At 45.7% G+C, this 25,395-nt stretch overlaps 1 protein-coding gene across 1 annotated transcript; it reads right to left on the bottom strand.

Annotated features, from left to right (window-relative positions):
• Positions 1–2,161: 2,161 nt before the first annotated feature.
• On the bottom strand, positions 2,162–25,138 carry lrrk2 (leucine-rich repeat kinase 2). Its single transcript, XM_025055965.1, is given in 52 exon segments — positions 2,162–2,781; positions 2,888–2,956; positions 3,427–3,635; positions 3,736–3,888; positions 4,059–4,249; positions 4,389–4,461; positions 4,727–4,920; positions 5,002–5,196; positions 5,322–5,422; positions 5,882–6,052; positions 6,367–6,527; positions 6,609–6,668; positions 6,670–6,788; positions 6,862–6,974; positions 7,226–7,372; positions 7,480–7,671; positions 7,756–7,902; positions 7,974–8,128; positions 8,212–8,378; positions 8,463–8,551; positions 9,669–9,870; positions 9,948–10,166; positions 10,413–10,540; positions 10,831–11,054; positions 11,142–11,323; positions 11,413–11,599; positions 11,712–11,805; positions 12,003–12,151; positions 12,477–12,727; positions 12,818–13,014; positions 13,127–13,199; positions 13,326–13,441; positions 14,216–14,404; positions 14,490–14,754; positions 15,285–15,455; positions 15,628–15,756; positions 15,853–15,992; positions 16,200–16,344; positions 17,039–17,166; positions 18,106–18,230; positions 18,443–18,572; positions 18,916–19,022; positions 19,120–19,199; positions 19,303–19,463; positions 19,991–20,110; positions 20,500–20,631; positions 21,509–21,643; positions 21,884–22,018; positions 22,115–22,203; positions 22,492–22,601; positions 23,353–23,438; positions 25,003–25,138. Coding segments are annotated over 52 exon segments (7,566 nt in total). The 3' UTR covers positions 2,162–2,656.
• Between the last annotated feature and the right edge of the window lie 257 nt (positions 25,139–25,395).

The raw sequence follows: 25,395 nt of genomic DNA, 5'->3' as shown, positions 1-25,395 counted from the left end.
CCCTCTGCGTGCTTTTAGTTGGCTGTTACATCACTGTATATTTCGACTGTACTGTAGACATCGTAGCTGCTCTGTATTTGTTGTCTCTGAACCTTGGATGATTGTAGACTTTAAAGTCACAGTCCAGGAGTTTTTTGAAGTGTGGTTGTGTGAAGTGTCGACACAGAGAAACACGTTTCACCGATTCATTTGACCTTTTGTTTCACTGGAAACTGATGCTCGTTTCTGAACCAGTTGTGTCTTAACACATTTAAATCTTAAACTCAGTCCTGTTTAGATGAAAACACCTGGAGCTCCTGCCTTATTGTCCTCATGAGTTTCCAAGATAATTAGATGAATTTGTCAGTCTGTGAGAGCGACGATGGCCAACTTTTTACTGGGACAGAGAAAGCATCAACTTGGAGGTTATGGTTTTGAACACAACCTGAACGTTCGATGTGTTTTTCCAACTTTCTCTACTTCACCAAATCCAATGGAAAAAATCTGCATTTTTAGCTCACGAGGTCAAATGAAACTTAGTCGGCAAACACCGCCTTCATCTGTGATGTCATAGTTCATCACATGGAACTCATTTTATGGCCCAACTGCAGGACAGGAAGTTCACATTTATTAGCTTAATTTTCACCCAACGTTAGCAGCTTCAGGGCTAGCTTGTTTTTCCGGCTGTGACCGTCTTCGTATTAGTTTTCTCTATCTTTTGGCTAACGTCTCGTTGTTTTCTAGTTGCTAAATGACGCAATTTTACTGTATTTTGGTCAAATTCTTTCCTACTTTTTGGCTAACATTTAGCTATTTTTGGTATATTTATATCTTAGCCGTTTTTGTACTAATTTATAAAACTCCTCCCCCTGCATTTATTTCTAATCTGTAGCTCAGTTTGTCCTCGTGTCCTCACTGACAGTTGTGTTTGGATTAATGCTGGTGTCAGTGTAGGGGGCGCTCACACTGTAGTAGGAGCCAATTAGCTACGGTGTCAGAACTTCATATAACCACACAATGAAAAAAAACTGAACTGTCCCTTTAAAAAGCTGTGTAAATTAACATTGTCTGGACCATGAACCACAAACTCTGCTGTGGCCCAACGTCATTGGTTCAAATATTTAACGTCAAACCTCTAAAGTGTTAAGGTAAAGTGGGAGGCCTGACCTCCTGACCTCCTGACCTCCAGAATGTTAAAGTCAGCTCTCACTGGAAAAGCTTTATAACGACCTTAGAAGTGCTTGAAAGTGCTTGAATGTAACCTGGAAACTCATCCCGTCTGATTCAGGCTCTGACAGCAGTAACGAGGGGGTCAGAGGTCAGGGGTCACCTTTGGACCGCTGTGCGTGGACACTGTGTCCATAAATGTCCTGCTGTAAAAAGTAGTTGTGGAGACATTGTGAGCGCCCACTGCTGCCTGACTGTGGTCACAGCAGCCGCCTGTTTGAGACACGTGTGACTGTCATTTATATTTGTTTATAGAATACACCGTGGGCGTTGTATATTTAATGTATTCTGTAAATATAATATAAATATTATAAATATATTTATCAGGGTAGTTTGGATATCGGAGCAGCGTGTTTTTAAAGGTTCAGACGTACATCAAATCTTTAACTCTCATCTTTCATGTCTTTGTTTTTTTTTACTAATGTGCTGTGATGCCTGTGAGGACCGAGTTCTCAGTGTAAATAAGGGGTTTCCATAAAATGGCTTCAACTGCAAAACATCTTTTTTTCCCTGTCAAAAATAAAAGATCAACCGTGGTCTGTACCATCAAACACTCGGCTGTTGGTTTTCTCTCCAATCACCTGGTACCGTGTCAATACAACTGATACATATATATTTGTATACCATATATGTGTATATATTTGTATACACATATATGGTATTTTATATACATATATATATACACACATAAATGTATACATACTGTACAAATATATACAAATATATCAATGTATACATATATTTCTGTGTATAGATGTATGCATATATAAACATATATACACACACAGACACACACACACACACACATATCTTGATCCTTCACTTCATGTTACATCACCACGTAGTATTACCTGAAGTAATAATTCCAGATGGAAGTTTTTAAGGTACTAAACACAGTTTCAGTGAATGTTTGCACTCGTCATCGCGTTTTACCGACAAGTTTCCACAACAAATGTCACGACACTACTGCAAATATTTAATTTGTTCTTGACAGTGAAACAACGGTTGCCAAACAGGCAGCAATGTCAGCAGAGCCGGTTGAAGTGACATAAATAAACGATAAAACAGTAAAAACAATAAAATAAATAAACATAAGAACCTCTGTAAAAGGACTGATTGTCTCCCCCTAATGTCTGGTTCATGTAAATGCACCATTAAAAAAGAACATAAAAAACCAAATTAAATAAAAACAAAGTTGTTGTTCATTAACCCGTGAGAACAGACTCCCTGCTCGTCGTCTGTTGTGTCTGTTGTCGGAAAGATCCCTTTTCCTCGAGTTTCTCTGAATAAAAAATATTTATACACAGAGTGAGTCAAAAAGACACACGTTTGTTACTGTAGAAACGTCTCCTGGGCGACTATTGTTTCAACTCCAAATACATGCTAGAATGGCTCATGTTTCTCACTCATCTAAAGTCACTGTTGTGTGAATGAAGATCCACCTTTGGTCTCAGCTGAGCTGAAGCTTCTCTCTCGACCTGGCTGCGACCTGCTCTCTCTTCTCACTGTGTCTCCTCAGATCTCTGACCTCCTTCGGCAGGGTGCCATTCCACACCATCAGCACCGACTCCTCGTCTGGGGGTCAGAGGTCGGAACACACAGAACATCAGAACACACACACACACACACACACAGAGAGAGAGAGAGCAGAGAAACTGTGGAGCCAACGCCCCGCTGTCACCTGGAGGATGGTTGTCCTGTGGATGACGTCGGCCCAGAACCAGCACCAGGTTCTTCCAGTTGAGAGGTTCTGTTCAGACACAGATACAGCGGTGAGTAAAGAGTTAATACAACGAGATGAAATCTGAGCAGCAGAAACGCCGAGTCAGACTGAGGAGCAGAAGAAGAACCTCACTGTGAGCTGCACGTGTTTTTGTCAAATCATCACTGGGCCACAGTATTGGTACATGCACACGCATACTGTGTACTTATATGTGTGTATATATATATATACTGTATATATATATATATATATACTATATATATATAGAGAGAGAGTATATATGTATATACTTCAACTTCAGACTAAAAATAATTGTGATAATATAATAATATAGTTCACATTTACAGTGTAAACAGCTGGAGTTAAGAGGTTTCTAAAAACACACACTTTAGCTAAAATGTAGCTAAGAAGGTGGCAGCTACAAGGCTAACATGTCTAATTTTATTTCCAAATAAATTTGGCTTTTGAAATTCTACACCAAAACAGAGCGGACCAACCAATCAGAGTGGAGCTGATGCAGCGGATGGAGTCACAGTGAGGCCGCAGCAGCTGCAGGGTCTGGTGTTTGGACAGTTCTATCAGTAGCAGATGGCCCCCTCTAGTGCCGACCCAGAGCGCTGCAGCTGTCTGAACCAGCAGGGCCTTGACTGAGGCCCAGGACGGAGCTGCGTCAGCGGGCTCATCCCCTTCACTGCTGGTCCTGTTCCTGTGGTGGAGTCATGATGGAGTGAGGACTCAGATGTAGAAGCCTGTTTGTTGGGTTTTCAGGTGTGTGTGTGTGTGTGTGTGTGTGTGTGTGTGTGTACCTGATGATCTGAGCACAGTCGATACACTCCACCATCCTCTCACTCCTCTTGTCCCAAACCTCAACAGTGGATGAACCAGATTTACTCAGATACACATGTTTATCCACAGCCATCCTGGACACACAGGCCTCGCTCACTGCCCTCTGCTGCCCCCTGTAGGACGGACACAAACGTCCAATCTTTAAATAAGTGTCATTTTTGTAGTTCATTAAAATGCTGTGGTTTGTCATTAAGAACTCTTTAAAAATGATCCACTGAGATGTTGCTAAAGCACTGGCTCCCAGCTCCTCCTGAGACCGCTGCTCTAATCTGTGTGGACTCACTGCTGGACCAGACCGGGCCTGGTGTCCAGGCTCCTGCTGACGTCGTAGTTGGCGGCGAACGACAGAACCTTGGAGCCACAGCCGGCCCACACGGACCTGCTGTCCAGAGAATGGGCCGACTGACCCAGACCCATGAGCGGAGTGTTGACGGTTCCCACCTGGATGGTTTTGACAGGCTGACCGTTGACCTGCTGCAGGGAGAGGAAGAGGAGGAGGAGGAGGAGGAGGAGGAGGAGGAGATCAACATCAGAGCTCCAGACTGTGACACAGACTAGTCTGTAGTCTGTAGTCTGTAGTTTTGACACATGAACCCTGGTGACTGTTCTTTACCTTGAGAACCGAGTCTTCGTACACAGTCAGAACTCCGTTGGCTGTTCCCACCAACAGGTAACTCTTTCTTTGGCTGCAACAACAAATGGATTCATTCAACACTGACCGACCAACTGACTAGAACTGACTAGAACAGACTAGACTGGACTAGAACAGACTAGACTGGACTAGACTGGACTAGAACAGACTAGACTGGACTAGAAGAGACTAGAACAGACTAGAACAGACTAGAACAGACTAGAACAGACTAGACTGGACTAGAAGAGACTAGAACAGACTAGACTGGACTAGAACAGACTAGACTGGACTAGACTGGACTAGAAGAGACTGGATCTCACCTCCTACAGGGGAACATGTGAAAGTAGAGTGAGGTGACAGAGTCTGTGACTCTCTGCAGGTGGTGCCACGTTGAAGCGTCGTCAGCGTTGATGACCACCAATGAGCCGGACTGAGTGCCTGCCACCAGCCAATCACAGGCCTCGTGAGGAATTTGGACCGTCACGAGACACAGGACCGGACTGGAGTCGACCTCCTGACACAGAAAATAAAACCGTTTGTATTTGACAGAGCTCCACGTTTGTTGTTGTTGTTGTTTCCGTCACGTTGTCCGTACCATCGTCGTGACTGTTTCATTCTCCAGGTCCACGGCCGTGACACAACCGACGCTGTGGCTGCTGCTGCCCCCCCCCAGCCAGGTTCTGCTGATGCTGGTGGAGCTGACGCTGATGCACTCGGCCGTGAACCCAGAGGGAACCATCAGCTCCTTCATCAGACACAGCATGTCCCCTGAGTTCAGTCGCTCAAACACCTGCACACAGTGGACACCAGCTGGTGGACGTCTGCATTACGGCCGCCAGGAGGCGCTCCTTCCTAACATAACTCAACAGTACAGCACGTTCACTGACATGGTGAGAGGCAGCAGCTGGTTCTGACCTGAGCAGATGTGGGTCGATCCTGAGGTCCAGGGTTCAGACAGTCCTTCATCAGAGACTGGAAACCAAACCAGGGAGGACAACTGTAGTGTTGGACTGGATCTGTGGACAAGACGGGGACAAGACAGGGACATTAACGACCGACAGATACTACATTAAAACAGCTGTAACACGTCAGGCATCGGGGGTCTGATTCCCAACCACTGGGCCGTGGCCCACTAGTGTGCCGTGAGAGACAGAACGATTCATTTTTCTTCAGCTAGGGGGCAGCAGATGGCTATAAAAACTAACAATAATAATCAGAGCTGTTGAAGAAGATCTCTGTGAGTGTCTTTCTTCAATTCCTGCCACTTTATCAGTGTTGTCTTCAACTAAACAGGCTGAGGTTTGAGTCACTGATGAGGCCATTTCATCTAGAAGATTATTAGATTTCATTTGTCAGATGTTTGTTTGTTGGTGTGACGTGGGGTTTCTCCTGACGATATAATTGTGTCGTGGCTCAACAAAGGTACGAGAACACTGCAGAAACACACACACACACACACACACACTGCTCCTCACCTGGCAGTTTCCCCTGCACTGCTACTTCATCAAACTCACTAGGAAACTTCATGCCATCAGAGATTCGCTGACCACAGGTCAAGAGGTCATAGAGGAGCAGGCCGAACGAGAAGACGTCCGCCTGCTGGTTGTAGATCAAATTACCTCTAGCGACCTCTGGTGCTCTGAAACCTGAAGGGTAAAAAAACAGTGAAGCTGTAATGAACTTTTACTTTAATACAGTTTTTTTAAATTAAATATTTTCTGTAAATGGAAGAACATTTTTTTTTTGCAGACATTATTCTAATTAAAAAAAGATCCATCCAGAAACCAACTGATTTGAGTTCTAATTTAACTGATCCACTTTTGTCCTCGGGGACATAACACAACACTGTCGTTGTAGTACCATAAAGTTTTGCAAACCAAACCTACAAAAGTACAACAGGGCTGTGTTACATGTGGTTCATCTTCTAACGACCTTTAGAGATAAAGGGTTAGCTAACGACCTGGCGTTCCCTCGGAGCTCCTCACTCCCATGCTGCAGCAGTACTGAGCGATGCCGTAGTCTGTGATCTTGGCTACGACCTCAGAGTCGGTCTTCAGGTTGAACAGAAGAACGTTGTGAGGCTTCAGGTCCCGATAGATGATCATGGAGGAGTGAAGGAATCTGAGCGAGCAGAACAAACAGTCTGAGTCCCAGGAACGTCACACCACACAGTTCAAACATCACGCGGTGAACAGCGCCCACCTGAGGCCATCGGCCACGTGCAGCGCAATCCTGTGCTGGAGTTTCCGGGTCAGCGTTCCCAAAAAGAGAGTCCAGGGAGCCGTGGAGAGCCAGCTCCATGACCAGGACCTGGGGGGCTGCACCGGTGGCCAGCAGAGCCACCAGGCTGGGGTGACACAGACGACCCAGCACCACCAGCTCCTGGAACACAGACCAGCGTCAGTAAACACAGGGACAGGCCGGTGGTTTGGACTGCTGACGTGGAGAGGACTACCTGTCTGAGGAGTCTGTAGATGTAGAGTTCAGAGGCGTGTTTGTTAAATATCTTCACGGCCACTTCCTCATTTTTGTAGACGCCTCGATACACGGTCCCAAAGCCCCCGCCGCCTGTCGTCACAAACGTCAGGAGTTGACATGTTTGATGCATTTCTAAGAATTAGGATTGACTATAGCTGTAACACACACCCCAGCCCACTGGGTGGCACTAATTAAGCTAATTTTGAGTTTTTTTAATCAGAAGAAAATGGGTGGATGTTTGGTGATCAGTGAAGAAAGACCAAACTGCACAGCTAACGTTATGGGTGGATGTTTGGTGATCAGTGAAGACCAAACTGCAGAGCTAACGTTGGCTAATTTACCCAGCTGGTTTTCTTTGGACAAATCCACGTCCAGTTCTTGACTGTCCAGAATGGTTCCCGCGGGCTGATCACTGAGAACCAGGTCAGGAGCGATCTGGGAGAGGGGCAGCGTTAACCGCGGGTCGTCTGGATCCACCAGCAGGAAATCTGAAACCAATAAGGAAATTAGAAAATGATCTGTAAAAGACCTTTAAAACTGAACGTTCATTCAATCCCACTGACAGATTAACAGAACGTCCTTCACATTTTCATACCATTGTCAAAATACATGAAGAGTTCCTCCAGCAGGATTCTGCTCCACGGCTGACCGTCTTCAAAACTGTACAGAGCCCACCTCTTCAGCAGGGCCTCTCCGCTGCCGTGCACGTCCATGTTGAGGAGCCCCGGGGACCACTCCTCCAGCAGGGAGTCCACGTGGTCCACCACGTGACCCAGCAGCACCCGCCCTGCGAGGACAAAGACACCGACCATGATCAACAGCTGATGGAGTTCACTCTGTGTCAAAACTGGACTGTCCTCAGAGAGCGTGCCTTTCCTGGAGGAGGGAACCGTTATCCTGACGAAGCTGGACGGGTTTCCCTCCTCGGACGAAGCCTCCACCAGACAGTAGGCCTCAGGAGACCAGCTCAGGTAGATCCCTCTCCTCCAGTAGATTCTGTTGGGTCGCAGAACCTTTTCTGGGGAAACAACGACATGGATTTAATGCAGAAGAAACAGGGTGTGTGTGTGTGTGTGTGTGTCCTGGTACCTCTGCCGTAGAACAGGTAGGAGGAGACTTCCAGCAGACGGCTGATCAGTCGAGACCAGTAATCCATGGGGAAGTAGGGCATCTCGTAGAGACGCACGATGACCTCTGAGTTCTCACTGTGAGGCAGCTCGATGACCGGCCTGTGTTTGGACAAACTGAAAACACACACACACACACACACACACACAGTCAGTGAGTGTGAAAAACCTAAACCTCCTCCTGCTTCACGGAAACGCACTCGCCGGGCACCAGCAGCTGGTCTTCTCCGAACGGCAGCGCGATCTGAAACTTCTCCAAGAGTTTGAAGAAGTGGACCAGGTGACTCTGTGGGAAACATCTGGATTCAGACAGAAACTTCTCCACCGCCGAGCGATGAATGACCCCGCAGCTCCTAAAGGTCAACTTCTGCAGAGTGAAGAGGTCACTGGTGTTACCGTCATCCACCTGTACCATACACAGGTGTGTGTGTGTGTGTGTGTGTGTGACCACCTGGGAGATGATGTTGCACAGCCACTGTGGGTCAATGAAGTAAAGTTCCTGAAGCTGAAGAGCAGGATCGTCGAAATGTAGTAGAACTCCTGCAGGACAAAATATATACATGTATATATTTTGTCCTGCAGGAGTTCTACTACATTTCGACGATCCTGCTCTTCAGCTTCAGGAACTTTACTTCATTGACCCACAGTGGCGGTGCAACATCATCTCCCACGTGGTCACACACACACACACACACACACCTGAACACATACTCCAACATATATGTACATATATACATGTATATATGTACATATATGTTGGAGTATGTGTTGGTGTATGGGTTGATGTATGTGTTGGGGTATGTGTTGATGTATGTGTTGATGGATGTGTCGATGTATGTGTTGATGTCTGTGTTGGTGTATGTGTCGGGGTATGTGTCGGGGTATGTGTCGGGGTATGTGTCGCTGTATGTGTCGGTGTCTGTGTTGATGTATGTGTGTATGTATGTGTTGGTGTATGGGTCGGTGTATGTGTCGGTGCATGTGTCGATGTATGTGTCGGTGTTTGTGTTGATGTATGTGTTGGTGTTGGTGTTGATGTATGTGTTGGGGTATGTGTCGGTGTATGTGTCGGTGCATGTGTCGGTGTATGTGTCGATGTATGTGTTGATGTCTGTGTTGGTGTATGTGTCGGTGCATGTGTCGATGTATGTGTCGGCGTATGTGTCGGCGTATGTGTTGGTGTATGTGTCGGTGCATGTGTCGATGTATGTGTTGGTGTAGGTGTCGGTGTATGTGTTGGAGTATGTGTTGGTGTATGGGTCGGTGTATGTGTCGGTGCATGTGTCGGTGTATGTGTCGGGGTATGTGTCGGGGTATGTGTCGGGGTATGTGTCGCTGTATGTGTCGGTGTCTGTGTTGATGTATGTGTGTATGTATGTGTTGGTGTAGGTGTCGGTGTATGTGTCGGTGCATGTGTCGATGTATGTGTTGGTGTAGGTGTCGGTGTATGTGTTGGTGTATGGGTTGATGTATGTGTTGATGTATGTGTTGGTGTCTGTGTTGATGTATGTGTTGATGGATGTGTCGATGTATGTGTTGGTGTTGGTGTTGATGTATGTGTTGATGGATGTGTCGATGTATGTGTTGGTGGATGTGTCGGTGTATGTGTTGGGGTATGTGTCGGTGTATGTGTTGACACACGTGCGGTCACACTGACCAGCTTCACTGAGGAAGTGAACGGCGTGAGGAAGCTCGGCCTCGTCCAGCTGCAGCCGACTCCTGCTGATGAGCTGCTGCAGCTGCTGCCGTGTGATGACAGGGAACTCGGCAGGAACCCTGGTTCTCTCCTGCAGAACCCTTCGCTCCAGCTCCACGTAACTGTCTGGAACCAGCTGACCCATCACCCGCTGACCCTGGATCTGTGACGGAAGGACAGATTCTGAGTTGACGCCGCCCACGGTTTGGTGGACATCGGTCATCAACTGAGGGGTCTGACCTTGAAGTCCATGACCTCTGCGGTTATGGCCTTGCGGAGTCTGGTCATGGCGTCTGAGTCCTCGCAGACGGAGAGCGTGTGGTAGTCAGCGATGGTGGGGAAACCCTGGTGGTTGAGCAGGTCTTTCCTGATCTTGTTCAGACACTCCTGCAGCTGCAGATCGTCACTCACGTCTTTGTGGGTCCCAACCAGAATGACCGGAGAGAGAGGAGCTACTGCCTGCAGGTTGGGGGAGGTCAGAGGTCAGAGGTCAGAGGTCGGGTGAAGTGAAACAATGATAAGGTAAATCTGTGTCTCGGTCTTGGTAAACTGTAACGACGACATTCAGTCTGGTTAGAATTTAAAGTGAACGTTTGTTCAGAGGAGGAAACAAAGAGACGGAGTGTTCCGGAACACGACGCCTCCAGATCTGTGCTCTCACCAGACACGAGAGCGAACAGCGATCGTACGTGATAAATGTCTCACTTTGATGTTGAAGAGCCAGGGTTTGAGGGCGTCCACCTGAGCGGCTCCTCTGCTCAGGTCGTACACCACCACGTAGAGCGCTCGAGGAGACAGGAAGTGGAGATACGAACCACTGGACTCCTCTCCACCTGCAGGACACAGATGATGATTTCACTTTGATGGAGAGGACAAAACTGCAGGTTGACGGTCGAAGAGGAACGACGGCAGGTGGTAGGTTGGTGGGTCGTTACTGACGGTGACTAATTACAGAACAACAAACCACCAGAGTTCCACCAGGTTCTAGCGGTGACTAATTACAGAACAACAAACCAGCTTCTACCCCGTCCTGTCAAACGGACTTTTCTTATCTGTAAACTGAGGTCAAACCAGTGCAGCGGCAGGTCAGTGAATGTCCAGGAGAGCTGGAACGCTGTCCCACCTGAGAAGTCCCAGACGTTGAGCACCATCCTCTCTCTGTCCCGGTCCCTGATGGTCCAGTCTCTCACATCTACGCCCACGCCACTCCTCCTCGAGGTCGCCTGAGAGCGTTTCTGCTTCATCAGCTCATGGATCAGGCTGCTTTTCCCGCTGCCAGAGTTTCCGACCACAATCAGTTTCATGCGGTGGTACGGCACGGCTTTTTTCAGCCGCTGCTGAAGAAACCTGAGAGAGGAGACGCAGGGGAGTTAACATTTGTCGTTTATTAAGACGTTTTCTTTTCGCTTTCCTTTAAATGAGTTCAATCATGACCTAATTATGTCTTTGGTCTTGTTTCCAATGAGCTTCAAGTCCAGCTGGAGGCGGAGTCCGTCCAGGGGCAGGTCCCACAGGCGGCTCAGTTTCCCCATCTCATCAGGGAAGAAGCGCAGGTTCGAGTTTCTGCTCACGTCCAGGGAGGTCAGACCTTCCAACAGACCGACCTGAGGTGGAATCTGGATGGAAACAAGTCAAAAACATTGACCTAAAAACTCTTCTTTCTACGTATTTCATTTGTACCCAGGTGTTGTCTGCAGCCCTGTACCTCAGTGAGCTGGTTGTCACTGAGGTGGAGTTTCTCCAGTCTGATCCATCGATGTACTGATCCACTCAGGTCCAGGTCAGAGATGCAGTTCTGGCTGAAGATCAGCTCTCGGAGGTTGTTTGAAGCCCAGAATTCTGGGCTGGGAAGAACAGCAATGTGGTTGGTCCTCATGTCAACTGACCTCAAACTGGACGGAAGAAAACGACGAGAAAACTGAAATTTAATCAAATTTAATGGAATGTTTTCTAGAGAAAATATTTCAATATTTTAAAAAAAACTGAGCAAATAATGAAATTTACTTTGGAAGATCCAGCACAGCCTCCGAAACATAGGTGAAGTTGTTGCTCGCCAGCTTCAGTGTCATGACCTTGGGAGGCAGGTGTGACAAAGAACCTGTAGGGGGCAGAAAAAACAACATGGAGAACTTTAAACTATATTAAAAAGAGAAAGTCTGAACCTGTAGGGGGCAGAAAAAACAACACGGAGAACTATTATTAAAAAGAGAAAGTCCGTTTCCTTTGGGAGTTGGACGAAGAAAATCTGTGTGAAAATTCAGACGAGGTAAAACTTTAGGTTTAGTCCAGACTCACAGATTTTGTTCATGGAAGCGTTGAAGATTTCCAGTTTGGGGCAGCCGTTCAGAAAGTCGGGGGAAACGTTCTCCACACTGTTCTTGCTGACATCCAGCAGTTTGAGGTCAGGCAGCTCCAGTGATGTGGACAGTTCACGGATACAGTTACTGAGGAGGAACGAGGGACAAAGTTACACTGGCATGAAAAAAGAAAGGCTGAATGAAATCTTTTAAAGTTAAAACCAGACTGAAGTGAAGTTTGATTACAGTTCTGGTTCAAGTGGTAAATTAGAATGTATGAATGTATTCCTTTGTTGTACTAACAAGTATTTCATACTTTTTGCCTGTGCAGTATATATTTTCATCTAGTTCTGTTCAGGACAACTCAGAACTCAATCGACCTCTGGAGGAACAGTTCAACCACAAACTAAACGTCAGGTGTTTTAGCTCAACCACAAACTGAACGTCAGGTGATGGCTTTTAAAAACTCTACCCTTCGATGGACAGCTCCTCCAGCTGGTCCAACACTCGGCCCAGCTCGTAAGGAAAGGTGATGATTTTGTTGAAGGACAAGTTGAGCTGCCGCAGTGAACGACAGGTGACAGCGGGGTCAAAGGTGACGACTGGGCCCACGCAGTTACGAGAAACGTTCAGCGTGGCGATCAAAGGAAGAGACAGCAGCTCTGTGGGCAGAGACTGGAGCTGGTTGCCCTGAAGGTCAAGTCGGGTCAAATTATTTAAACTCTGTCAAATAGAGAGAAAAAAAAAATCCTTTGAACAAACGGTCAGTTTGATTTGATGATCTGAGCTTCGGTGAAGATGCAGAACATTTACCTGACAAAGCACTGAGGGAAACTCCAGAAGGTTATTCTGGTTCAGGTCCAGGCGAAGGAGATGACCCAGGCGGTCCTGCACCAAGCCGTTGTCCATTAGACAAGACAGAGTGTCCAGCTCGTTTCCCGACAGATCCAGCAGTCGGATCCGCTCCCTCTCTTTGAGCAAAGAACAGGGATTCTCCCCTGATCCAAACACTGGATGAGACGGAAGAAAACACATCAACAGTCGTGGAACCAGTGACACAAAACAAAGAAGGAAACAAACAAACAAACAGGATTGGTTAAAAGGTGAAAAAAAAGAATGTACATTTCTGCATGGAGCCAGTTCTCAGGAACCTCCTGGGCATGGACTCGCTGTGGTCGTGATCGTTGTGACCACTCTGATGAAAAAAAAAAACACAAAACCAAACAGAAACACCAGAGACACGGGGAAAAGTGAGAAGGAACAACATGAGAGTTAAGAAAAAAAAGAGAAGAGAGAAAACCAAGTCATCAGAGGTTGTCACCTCTGCACTAGCGTGTCTGTGACGCCTCGGCTTTCTGCTGAAGGGACTTCCTTTGAGCTCCTCCATGGAGCTGTTGTGTAACTTTGGAGACAAGGCTCCCGACAGTGAATCACTGCCTACGAACGAAAGAAAACGAGAAGAAAAGAGACGTTTAAAGCCGTCACTATGGACGTGTGGAGCTGAGAACCAACAGACAGTACAGACGGTACAGACGGTACAGACAGTACAGGCGGTACAGTGTGGCACAGTTAGATCCAACAGACAGTACAGACGGTACAGACGCTACAGACGGTACAGACGTACACAAGTAAACACGTTTGTGAATTTGAAATTGATTCCAGAGTTGACATTTGTATATTTGATTTAAAACAGTAACAGAAAACTGGAGTTAAATTCCTCGAACACTGTAAGAAACCTGGGCCTGTTTAGTTGAACACAACACTAGCAGGAATTGAAGAAAGACGGAGACGGAGCTCTTCTTCTGTCCGTCACTGACGCTGGATTCACAGAGGCCACCTCTTATTGATTATATATTATATATTTATTTATCTCAGAAGTTTTTCTGATTCTTCTTCTCATCAACAACTAAACTAAACAAAGACCAAACAAGGAACTGTTTTTTTTATAGTACATCATGATGTAAGGCTGAACTAAAGACAAGTCAGAAATATCTGTGAATAATGAGATAGATTTCCTGGTGGAAGCCTCTGTCATTACAGCATCCTTCACTCTGATTGGTTACGGTGAATCACACGCTAACATTTGCCCCAGGACAATGTTCAAAGTGTGTGTGACTGTAGTACAACTGCACAGTCGTACTACAGTCGTACGACAGTCGTACTACAGTCATTTCATTATTGTATTTTTAACAACGAGCGACAGAACTGTACCATCGCTCTCCAGGTCATCGTTGAAGAACAAGCAGTCATCTGTGGAGACAAAACTGAAGCAGGAGTCGTCACTCTCATCAGAAATGTAACCAGAGGTCAAAAGGGGGTCGGCCACGGACCTGGCAGGACCGCTGACACTCTTTGACCTCTGGAGGGAGTGGATGTACCGGGCTAAAGTAAGACCTTTGCCTTGGAAGACAGGACAAACCAATATTATAAATATTATAAATACATTTCGATTGTTAGTGAAGATTATAAAACATTTTTCCCTCACCGTTGATACAACGCAAACTGTTTGTCCTTCCCTTTTCTGCCAGCAGGGGGCCAAGCCAGGCGGCATCCAGGCAACCCAGTTTGAAGCCCCCCAAACAGAGGGTGCTGTTGTTGAGGTCCAGACCCAGGCAGCCCAGCAGCTGTATGACCGTAGGAACGTCTCCTCTCTTCACGCTCACGGCCAGCGCTCGGCGCAGCTGCTGCTTGTGAGCTCCACGACTGATGAGGAGCTCCACCAGCTCGATGGGTCCTCCTCGCTCACACACCTGCCCACAGCACCGGTGTCAGGGCACGTTGGGTTAGTTCAGAAACGCTGTGTTGTCAGGAAGGGGTTCAAATCTACTGTCGTCGCTTCATAATTAATTAATATTCAAGTTCTAGCAACAATTAACCGACAGGTCAGAATTAATGAACAAACGAAGATTAAAAAATACATTCTTACAGATTTAAAAAAATTAAATCTGAATTGAAATTAATTTAAAAGCATTAAAGACAATGACCTGAGATTGTTCGCTTTGGAAAAGAAATATGTGATGGGAAGTAAAAAGTAAGAATTTTATTTTTTTAAATGTTTACAGTAAATAAAACTCAAATTTTATATGCAATGTACTCACTCATATAATTCACATATGTTTTAGTCAAGATTTAAACTATTTTAAGTGTAGGAAAATAAAAAATATTAAGTAGGAGAAAAAACCAACTAGTGACTAATAGTCAGTGACAGGGTCTACAGGTTTAGGTGTAAATAATATCTGTCAAACGTGTGAGTCAACGTCATCATGGTGAGAAATCCGACCTGGTAGATGAGAGACTCTGTCTTGGTTTTACTGTTGACGTCGGCGCCCAGCTCGATCAGACACTCGGCCATACTGGTGTCTCCGTCCTCGCAGGCCTTCTCCAGCATGGTGTAGTGAAGGTCTGAGTCACACCACATCCTGGACAGAGCCAGACACACAGACCTCCGCAGCTACAGACACCAGCACAGGGACAAACCAAAACGTTGGATCAAACACCAGGGAAATATGTCGGTGCAGCATTTACTGGAATATTTTTTCATCCTTTGGCCGGAGCGACGTATAGTCTGGAAAACATGGTATTTGTTTGAGAGTGATTCTCTGTCAGTGGTCTGTCTCACTCACCGGGCCGTTGCTTTGGTCAGGACTGTCTTCTCTGAGCTGCTGGAAGATCTGTCTGTCAAAGTCTACTCTCTGTAACTCAGCTGCCGATCCTGAACAGGCGTCCATCATCCTCAGAGCCACCTGGAAGCACTGGAGCCAGCAGAGGAGCCAGAAGAGGAGGACGAGGAGTGTCCAAGTAAAACACTGGCACTAGAGAATTAGTTCAAGTAAGACAGAGCAGCTAACCTTCAGGATCATCTCTGTGTCGTGTCTGTACTGAAGGAGAGACGCGACCACGACAGAGGCCAGAACAGGAACCATCATCCTGGACAGCTTCTTCTTAGAAACCAGGTAGGTGAGCAGGGTCAGGCCCCAGTAGTGGATCTCTGCAGGAAGTCACAGACAATTATTCACCGAACGCCGACACCTTTGGAACCAAAGCAATAGTTTTCAAACTTTGGTTCAGGGACCAGTGATAAATAAAAGAGGCCTTTGATGTTTACTTTTGTTTTTATAAAGCCTTGGCAGCAGAACATTATCCAACTTCATCAAACTGGTCCCTGGTTTGCCTCAAAATGAGCAAATGTTTGTACCTCGTTCTTGTGGGAACATCTGCAGTGTGTGCAGCACCGTGTCTATGGCCCCCTGTTGGCAGAGTAAGTCCACTGCACCTGAGCAGTCAGCCAGCGCCGACAACACCTTCAGCCCACACTTTTGAACAGTGGAGCTGCTGATGAACTGTGTGGACACAGAGAGAAGGCTGAGAGTTGATGTTGATGTTGATGATGTTGTTGATGATGTTGATGTTGTTGTTGATGTTGTTGTTGTTGTTGATGTGTTTCTATGTTTAGACCCATCTCAGTTCCAAACACAGCCTCCCCAGTGTTCTGCTCTGTGACCAGTCAGTCATGAGGTGTTGAAACAGTGACATAAGGTTAATAACATGACTCAACTCTTGACTCTGTAGCTGTGAGTGGGGGATTCACTGTACAGTGACAGTTACATAATTCAGCCGACACATTCCTGGCTGCGCTAACGTCCAGCGAACAAGAGACGGAAGAAACTGATTTTGTGAAATAAATCTGTGCACTCACGTTTTACTGCGATATCGTCACTAGGTAGTAGTAATAAGTAGTAATATTTGAAGGTCATGTTGACATACAATGGAGTTAACTGAGAAAAATGATTATTATATTATTTATTTTAAATAAATACTAAGTTTGATCATTTTTTCCCCCTGACTTTTTCAGCTAAAATTCAGCCCCAAACCATTCCAGGACTAAACCAAACACTTCAGCTAAAATTCAGCCCCAAACCATTACAGGACCAAACCAAACATTAAAACCCAGACTCAACTCAACATCAGACCTTTGTATATTGATCTCCAGTTTCATTCTTTTGTTTCATTTCAAATGTTCACTGTGTTTTTTACCCTGTTGAGAACCTCCAGGTACAGCGTGTGAGCTCCTTCCACCACACACTGGTTTTTCAGGACCCTCAGGGAAACATCGGCCATGTCAGGATCTGCAACCGAGACGCCGTGCTCCCTCAAACTCCTATCTGGGAAATCCACACACGGAGAGAACAAGTGAGCGTACAGTCCACGAAGACAATCCCTCTGTTGTCAGTCACTAATCTCATTACAACTGTTAACTGTAAGTGTGTCTGTTAACTAGGGGTTAATTCTGGAACACTCTAACCTCATTTTAACAGGAACAAACTGCTCCACTAAAGCGGCGATGTCATTGGACAGTGGTCGAGGGACATGTGCAGCATTCCGTTATACATTTTCACAAATTACATCACATCATGATTGTCAGCTCGTCTGGATTCATATTAAACTCTGGTCCAGTTTATGACCATGTTGTTGTCGACAGGAAGTACAGGAAGTACAGGAAGTACAGGAAATGTCAGCTTTTGACTGATATAAAAAGTATAAAAATTCATTAACAGTTTTATTACACACATACATGCTGGGACACAAGCAGTCGTAGCTCCAACGTTAACAAACATAAAAATCTAATCAAACCTTCTACTAATAAATTCCCTAACGTTAACTGGCCTAAAACCTCAAACTATTTTTGTCACTTGACTCAACTGTAGTGAAACTACTTTCATGGTAGAGTTCACACAGGACATCGATTCGCTCAGCAACTCCTGACTGCTCCCTTCCTACCTCTCTCTCTCTCTCTTCCCCTCCCTCCCTCTCTCTCTTCCCCTCCCTCCCCCCCCCCCTCTCTCTCTCTCTCTATCGTTTTCACACTCAGTCAAATATATTGTTAGTGAAACTGTGACTGTACTTTCCTCTGGTGTATTTAAAGTAAAGCAGAAGTGTCCTGTAGGAGTCCACCAGGTCTAAAGTACCTGAAGAGTCAATGTGTTTCAAAGAAATATTTATAACAAAACCTGAACCTGAAACTCCTGCTGCAGCTGTTACAGATTATAAAGAGCTGCAGGAATTCCCTGTCAGGGTTCGTTTGTGTGTCTGCAGAACTGGACCTGGGCACAGGAACACCAGGCTGGCCTGCAGAGCCTCCAGCTGCACATCCATCTGGAAGTTGTGGACCTTCATGGTGCTGAGGATCTGGCTCATGGCCATGTTTAACTCATCCAGACTGGCTGTCCTGCAGAACAGGACGACAGGGACCACAAGTTAATGACGAGCAAAACAAACATACGTTAAAAAAATAAATCTATTCCAGCAAAACAAACATACGTTAAAAAAAAAAATCTATTCCAATGGGAAGTTCAGCTTCAGAAACGACTGATTTTACTGTCAGTGGTAAATTCAATTGAATGAAAACATTTCTGACAGGAGATCTGATGAAATCCTCACCTGCCCTCAAACAGCAGGCTGAGCAGTTTGCAGGCACTGATGGAAACATCGACTGAGGTCAAATGTCTCTTCATCATCTCGATGAGGTTCACGTGGAGGCCACTAGAGAGCAGCAGAAAACGCATCTTACCTGCAACAAACACAGACATTCACTAGAGTAAGAGTTCCCGTTCCACTGTGTCCGAGTAGGTTTTTTGGTAGAACGTTAGGGTTAGTTCAAGTCATAAGCAAAACAAACTCTGTCTGTAACAAACACTGACGCCGTTTTCAGATTGTAGTTAAAACAGGAATAAAATATAAAAATATAAAAGTGACCTTTCTGTAAGGTTAACACGGCAACATGAACAGAAAGTGAGCAGAGCTTTTATGCTCACAGCCTGACACCGTGTCACTTTAACTGAGTGACATTCCCACCTCCACCACCAGGGGTCTGAACGTTCAAACATCACCAGAGCGATCTGACTGAGACTTACTGTTGTGTGTAATCAGTGTTGCTATAGCAGTGGTCGCAGCTTTGAAGACTCTGGGAGAGGACGAGTGGACCAACATGGCCGTCATCAGCTGCCTGTGGACAGGCGTCCTGAAAGACAACGGTGGTTGTGGTTGTGGTTGTTGTTGTTATTGTTGTTGTTGTTGTGCAGGTCGTGTCACAGGGTCAATGTTTTCATGAGTGTCACCTGTCGTCCTGCTGGTCTGTGGAGTGACTCGCTGCAGCTCCGTGCAGCAGCAGACTGTGGATGGCCCAGCAGGCGGCTTCCTGAGGAAACACACACACACACACACACACACGATTGTTTGACACTTCAATCCCACAATTCCACTGGGCTGCTGTAAGAGTGAAGCGGCAGGAGGATGCTGACCTGGACCGCTGGCTCTTCAGCGTGCAGTTCCAGTGCTGAACAGCAGGCCTCCATCCAGCCCAGGCCCATGTCCTCCACCTGTGCCTCACCCCTGTCCTCCCCCGCCTCCCCCTCCTCCAGGGCCTGGTCAGCCACGGCTTTGGTCTGTACAATGGTGGCAGCTGTAAGGAGGAGGCAGACATGGTTCTATGTAACATATGTTTATGTACATCAACAGAAAGATCACACCTGGATCAGATATGTCAAAATTAAATTATTATTAAGAAATTATTGTCTTTTTTGGTTTGTTTTAGCCACAAACCATAGATTTCTGGTTATCAATCAATCAATTTTCAGTTAAACATGAATCAAAGTTTCAGATCACAGTTCAGTGATGAACTCTGCGTCGGTGTGTTTCTGGTGCCGGTTCAAGAAAAGGTGAAGAAAATAAATAAGTCAGTGATTCCAGGATCATTTGTCCTGCATGTTCACACACTTTCTGGTGACATCACAGCTGCTGCGTTACTAATATTTGAGATACAGCTCAGTGTTTACTCTCCTGCTGTAACCTCTACAGTGTGTGAACACCATTGTTCTGCTCTCTCTCTCTCTCTCTCTCTCTCTCTCTCTCTGCAGCACTAATCCACCTGCACACACAGGCCCAGCAGATGACACTGTCAAGTCAGAGTCAGAGTGTGTGTGTCCTCACTGAGGTCAGCCAGGCAGGACAGAGCCGCGGCTTGAAGCACGGCGTTGTTGGGAAATCTCCGACAGGCTCCCACGGCGACCCGCTGCACGCCGTTGAGCACCAGGATGTTGAAGTAACTCTCTGAGAGAAGGAGACAACGGAGGAGGGAAACGCTTCCACTGGTTATCAGTCGTTGGACAAACACTGCACTTTATCAGAGTGGAGGAAATCCAAGCACAAACAGGGTTATCAACGTGTCACCTTAGGAAACAGGCACCAACTCAGACTGTGAGAATCCCCTCAGCCTGTAGTTAACCTCCAGTGCAGTGATTATCAACTGGTGGCCCGCTGGCCATTTCTGGCCCGCCCGCATTTAAAAGAACAAAAGTGACTGTTTGTTGAGATGAACCTCATGTTGTCCAATCTTAACAGTGAACTGGTAAAAGGCCGTTGAATGAATGAATGAATGAATGAATGAATGATAAACTGTGCTGTAACTGTGAAGTCGTCAGGTGAAATGTGTCTCTGACCTGAAGTAAACTCCCTGAACAGACAGCAGGCGGCCTCCTGCAGCTCCTCCGTCTCAGGGAAGGCGTCCATGGCAGCGATGATCAAACTGTAGCAACGAGTGCCTCCCGACATCAACACCTCCACGTTACTGACTGGAGGAGAGGGCAGAGGTCAGAGGTCAGAGGGGTAACTGTGCTGTGACCAATGGCAGAGGCTTGAAGACTCACTGCAGGCTCCATTTGACTCATTTCTGTTCATGTTCAGAGTTGGATTTTATAAAGAAAACGACAGCAGTTCAATAAAGGGTTAAAAAACTGTTCAGAATAAGTGAACGCCGCACATTTGTTTTTCCTCCTCCTTCTTCCTTCTAGAGTTAAATAAGGAAAACAACACTTGTACTGTGTGATATGGATGATGTTCAGTGGTGGTCATTAATGAAGGGAATTCATCTGGGAATTCCTTCAGTCTATTAATTACATTCTGTGTTCCCAAAAAAAAACAAAGAACTTCACTACAACTATATGAATGTTGGAGTCCAACTGACGGACAAGAGATTCTGTGAACAGTGTTTGGTTTGAATCTAAAAAGCAAATACAAAGAGATCTTAGAAAACCATGTCGGCCGCTCGTGTTTTCTGGTGTTTAATCAGATTTATCAGCCGTTATGGTGACGACACAGTCGGCTGCTCAGGCTACAGACAGAAAACAAGGAACAACAAAGTTCCTGTTGATTCTTCTGTGGTTAATTTGAACAAAGGGTTCTCTGGGTGGAGGCTTTTGGAATTCTACATATTTCTCTAAACTTTACCAATTCTTCCTCATTTGTAGACACTGGATTTTTGAGGAAGCAATTTGAATATGACCGCAACCAAAAAATGTCAGAAGTGAAACCACTAATTTAACTCTGAGTCAGTGGTTACCAAAGTGGGGGTCAGGACACCCAATAAGGCCCATGGAGCAGCTGCAAACAGATTTAGTTTTTTTTTCTCCACACTGGGTACTTCTGTAGAAGACAAATCCCAGTTCCTACCAGGACGTGTCAGGGGCAGCAGAACCTTCATGGCCTGCAGGAGCAGCCTGGGGTTTCCAGGAAACCCTTGAAGAGCTGCCAGAACAACGACATGGTCCTGGTTTTCCACAAACTCCATGAGATGATCCTCACTGACTGGAAGCACAAACACATGGAACAGGTTTTAGTGTTTAAGATAAAGATGAATTGTTAAACTGCTGCTGAGAGGAACATGTCAGTGGGTCATTCTGTCTGATGAAGTAAGACTTGACCTGACATTATATCCAACAATAACACGTAGATAAAGTTATAATTTGTGTACTTTTGTAGCTCTGATTGTCTGACCTCGTCTGCTGCCGTGAAGACCACACTACATATAAATATTTGATGACCCACCTTTCTGCAGCAGGACCTGCAGAACTCCACAGCCTTGGAGCTGCACTTCTTCAGTGGTAGGAAACATCTTCATGGCCTGGACCACCAGGACAAAGACGTCCTCTTCCTCCTCCAGCACCAGCAGAGCCACGGTGTCTGCAAAGCCATCCATCACAGGAGCCTCAAGATCAGAGCTAATCAGACAATCACAGGGACAGCGTGGAGTATTGATCTGAAGTGTTTCCCAGGTACCTGACTGCAGCAGTAGCACCAGTGCCCGGAGTCCTACCACTGTCACCCTGCAGTCGGCGCTGTACTGTGACAGTACCTTCAAGATCTGCCTGCAATACACACACTTGAAAACTTTTTTCTGAAGTTTTTACTGAAGTTGTCGTTTCTTTTAATTTCAACATGGAACAGATTTTAAAATCAATGTAAAGTTAAAAAAAAAATAAAAAATCCACAACAGTAGCAAATATTTCAAAAAGACATTTTTTAAAATAATGGGCTTTGGTGGAAACGGGAACTGTTTTCATTGAGTTGTTGTTTTTCTGGGATGGATTATTATTGGTAGGAATAATGGGAGAAAGGGGGAAAAACATGACCAACGCTGGGTTGTTTGGACTCACTGGTGTACTCCCAGTTCCTCCCAGTCCCTGGTGGCCTGCAGTGGTCCAGTCACCTGGTTCAGCACACTGGGATGTACTTCTATCAGCCGGCACAACAATGTCCATCCAGTCTGAAATAATAATTAAAATAAAAACATCATCACAGCATTTATTTATTTGAATAAATGAACAGATTTGGTTCAAATAACTGTGAATGAACTGACAGGAAGTCAGAAATCAACACTGCATTTTACTGTGGATATTTATACTTTGTTTTTCTCACACTGGAGTCCTTTAAGTTCATCTGATAGAAAAATTACATTTAGAACAGGAGTAAAATCTACAGGGTCTTAATCTTTATGTGACACATTCTTCACTTCCTGTCTGTGGAGATCTCCTTCAAAGTTGTGATTTTAAGTCGAGCATCAGGTAGAAACTTGTCAGGAGTTCAAGTGATTCAAAACCTGAGCCACGAGACCTGACGCCTGACTTTGACTTTATGTTTTTACTGCAGCAGTCACACCTCTGATGAAGTGCACAGTGGTCATGAGATGTCATAAACGTGCTGCAGAGAACAGGTGACGACGCACCACCGAGTCAAAGAGTCTGTGTAGAACACAGGTCCATTTGACAGGAGTTCCTCTGACTGTATGTTGAAGCAGTTTTTACCCAGCGGTAAACTGAGCCTGAGGTCAGAGCAGAGACGGCAGCAGGGTCCTGACTCTAGATAAGATAAATACTGAAACACTGATACTGAAAAGTTTCTCCTGCATTCCAGGGTCGGAGCCCTTAAACTTCTCCCCTGAAGAATTCAGTTCAAACCTGTGTCTGATTCTGAAACAAACTGGAGTTCTACAGTACGTGTCTGTCGTGTGGCACTACCTGCTGGACTCCTCTGCTGCTCATGTTGGACGACAGCACTGCGGTCAGAGGGCCGTGGATGTTCTTGTCTACGAAGAGCTCCGCGGCTGCAACAGGAAGCAACATACGAAGAGCTCCGCGGCTGCAACAGGATGCAACAATCACCAATCAACAACCACAGGGCAAAACATCAGGGTGTCAACCTCATACAGACTAATTAGATGTCAAACGGACCGAGAAAGGTACATTAGATAAATCTGTATATTTAATTAAATATAATTTGACCCCCCAGCGGGCCGGTCTTGGCCCTCGTGCCTTATGTTTGACCCCTGCATTACACAGAGACAGAGAGAATCAGTTATTTACACCCAAATACTCTTTAACCCTGTGGTTATTTCAGTCTGACCTTGTCCCACGGTTATGACACAGAAACTAACCATGTTTGTGGATTGTTTGTTAAGTAAAAGAATGAATGTGAATAAGACCAGCAACATTCTGTGTGATTATATTAGAACTACCTGAGGTGCAGGGCGGTCTTGTTGTTAAACAAATTCATAAAATCAAAAACTTTGAGGCAGAAAAGAATCCATGTCTATTTCTAACTGTAACAAACTAAATCACGCTTGACGATAATAAAAGCCTTGGTACAAACTGGGAGAATTTGAGTTTGGGTAAATACAGTTGAATACAGTCGTCTGGTGGTAGAGAGACAGAGAGAGAGAGAGAGAGAGAGGGGAAAAGATAGAGCACAATGTTTGTGTTGTTGTTGTTGGATATGAACAGGCAGAGTAACTGTACCCTGAAGGTAACAGAGTAACTGTACCCTGAAGGTAACAGAGTAACTGTACCCTGAAGGTAACAGAGTAACTGTACCCTGAAGGTAACAGAGTAACTGTACCCTGAAGGTAACAGAGTAACTGTACCCTGAAGGTAACAGAGTAACTGTACCCTGAAGGTAACAGAGTAACTGTACCCTGAAGGTAACAGAGTAACTGTACCCTGAAGGTAACATAGTAACTGTACCCTGAAGGTATATATATACACATCTGTCCCTGTTAACATCTGAACCAACAGTTTGACTATTACAGAGCTCCCTTCTTGTGACATAACTACTAAAACACACTGAGCTTCTCCTGGTCCTGGTTCTAGGATTTTATGACCATCATTTTCGACCGTAAGGCTGTGGAAATTCCTGACATAAATTCCCTGCTATACGTTTACATTCCTTAGGAATTTTAAAGGTATTTTCTTCATAACGCTCTTGATTTGTTTCTCATATTTTGAATTGCCCAGAGCACCTGTAAGACAAAACACAGATCAACTCTGGACACTGAGAATGAATGAAGAGATTCAGGTGGTCCAGGTTCCAAGTTTTGCATCTGTTTTTTCAGAGACAATAGTTTTGTCCTTTGTTCATGGAGGACAATGGCACTGATTTGTGATTTTATTTTCTGTTGTTGTTAAGTGATTGATTTTTAGGCTCTGCTTCTCTCCCCTGGTTATTATTATTAGTTATTAATCACAGTGATGACGTACAGCTGACGTCAGGGTCCAGGAGGACCGTTTATTGTGGCCTCACTTTTTAAAGAACTAACTTTCTTAGTTTGTGTGTATACAAATGAAAGGTTCTGTTTCAGTAGCTTGGTTCGTGACTCCATCCCTGTATCTCACCGTGCTCTGTGTGCACCAGGAACAGCAGATCCTCGAGGATCTGGATGAGGGTGCTCAACTGTCGGTCCTCCTGGGGTGTCCTCAGCCTCACCAGCAGCTTCTCCAGCCTCTCCTCCAGCTCCTCTTTGTTACCCATGCTGCTCCTGACACTCTTCCGTTCTCCGGGCCACCAAGTCCCGTGTCCCAACCCACGAGTGACCGAGGACTCTGCGGGTCCAGCATCAGTGACGGAACCGGTGAAGCCGAACGTCGCCCTTCGTTTAAACACGCTAACGTTCAGCGCAGTTCAAGCGACCGTCACCACATGGTGTCTCACTGTTTCGGTTCCGACGCGGACCGCGGTGTTCACGGGTGAACGGACCAACTTTTCTGACGCGGTGAAATGTCCAAGCA

This window comes from Cynoglossus semilaevis, chromosome 6 (genome assembly GCF_000523025.1).
Source record: "Cynoglossus semilaevis isolate Cse_v1.0 chromosome 6, Cse_v1.0, whole genome shotgun sequence".
Taxonomy (NCBI): Eukaryota; Metazoa; Chordata; class Actinopteri; order Pleuronectiformes; family Cynoglossidae; genus Cynoglossus; species Cynoglossus semilaevis.
This window is presented reverse-complemented; position numbering and strand designations above follow the sequence as displayed.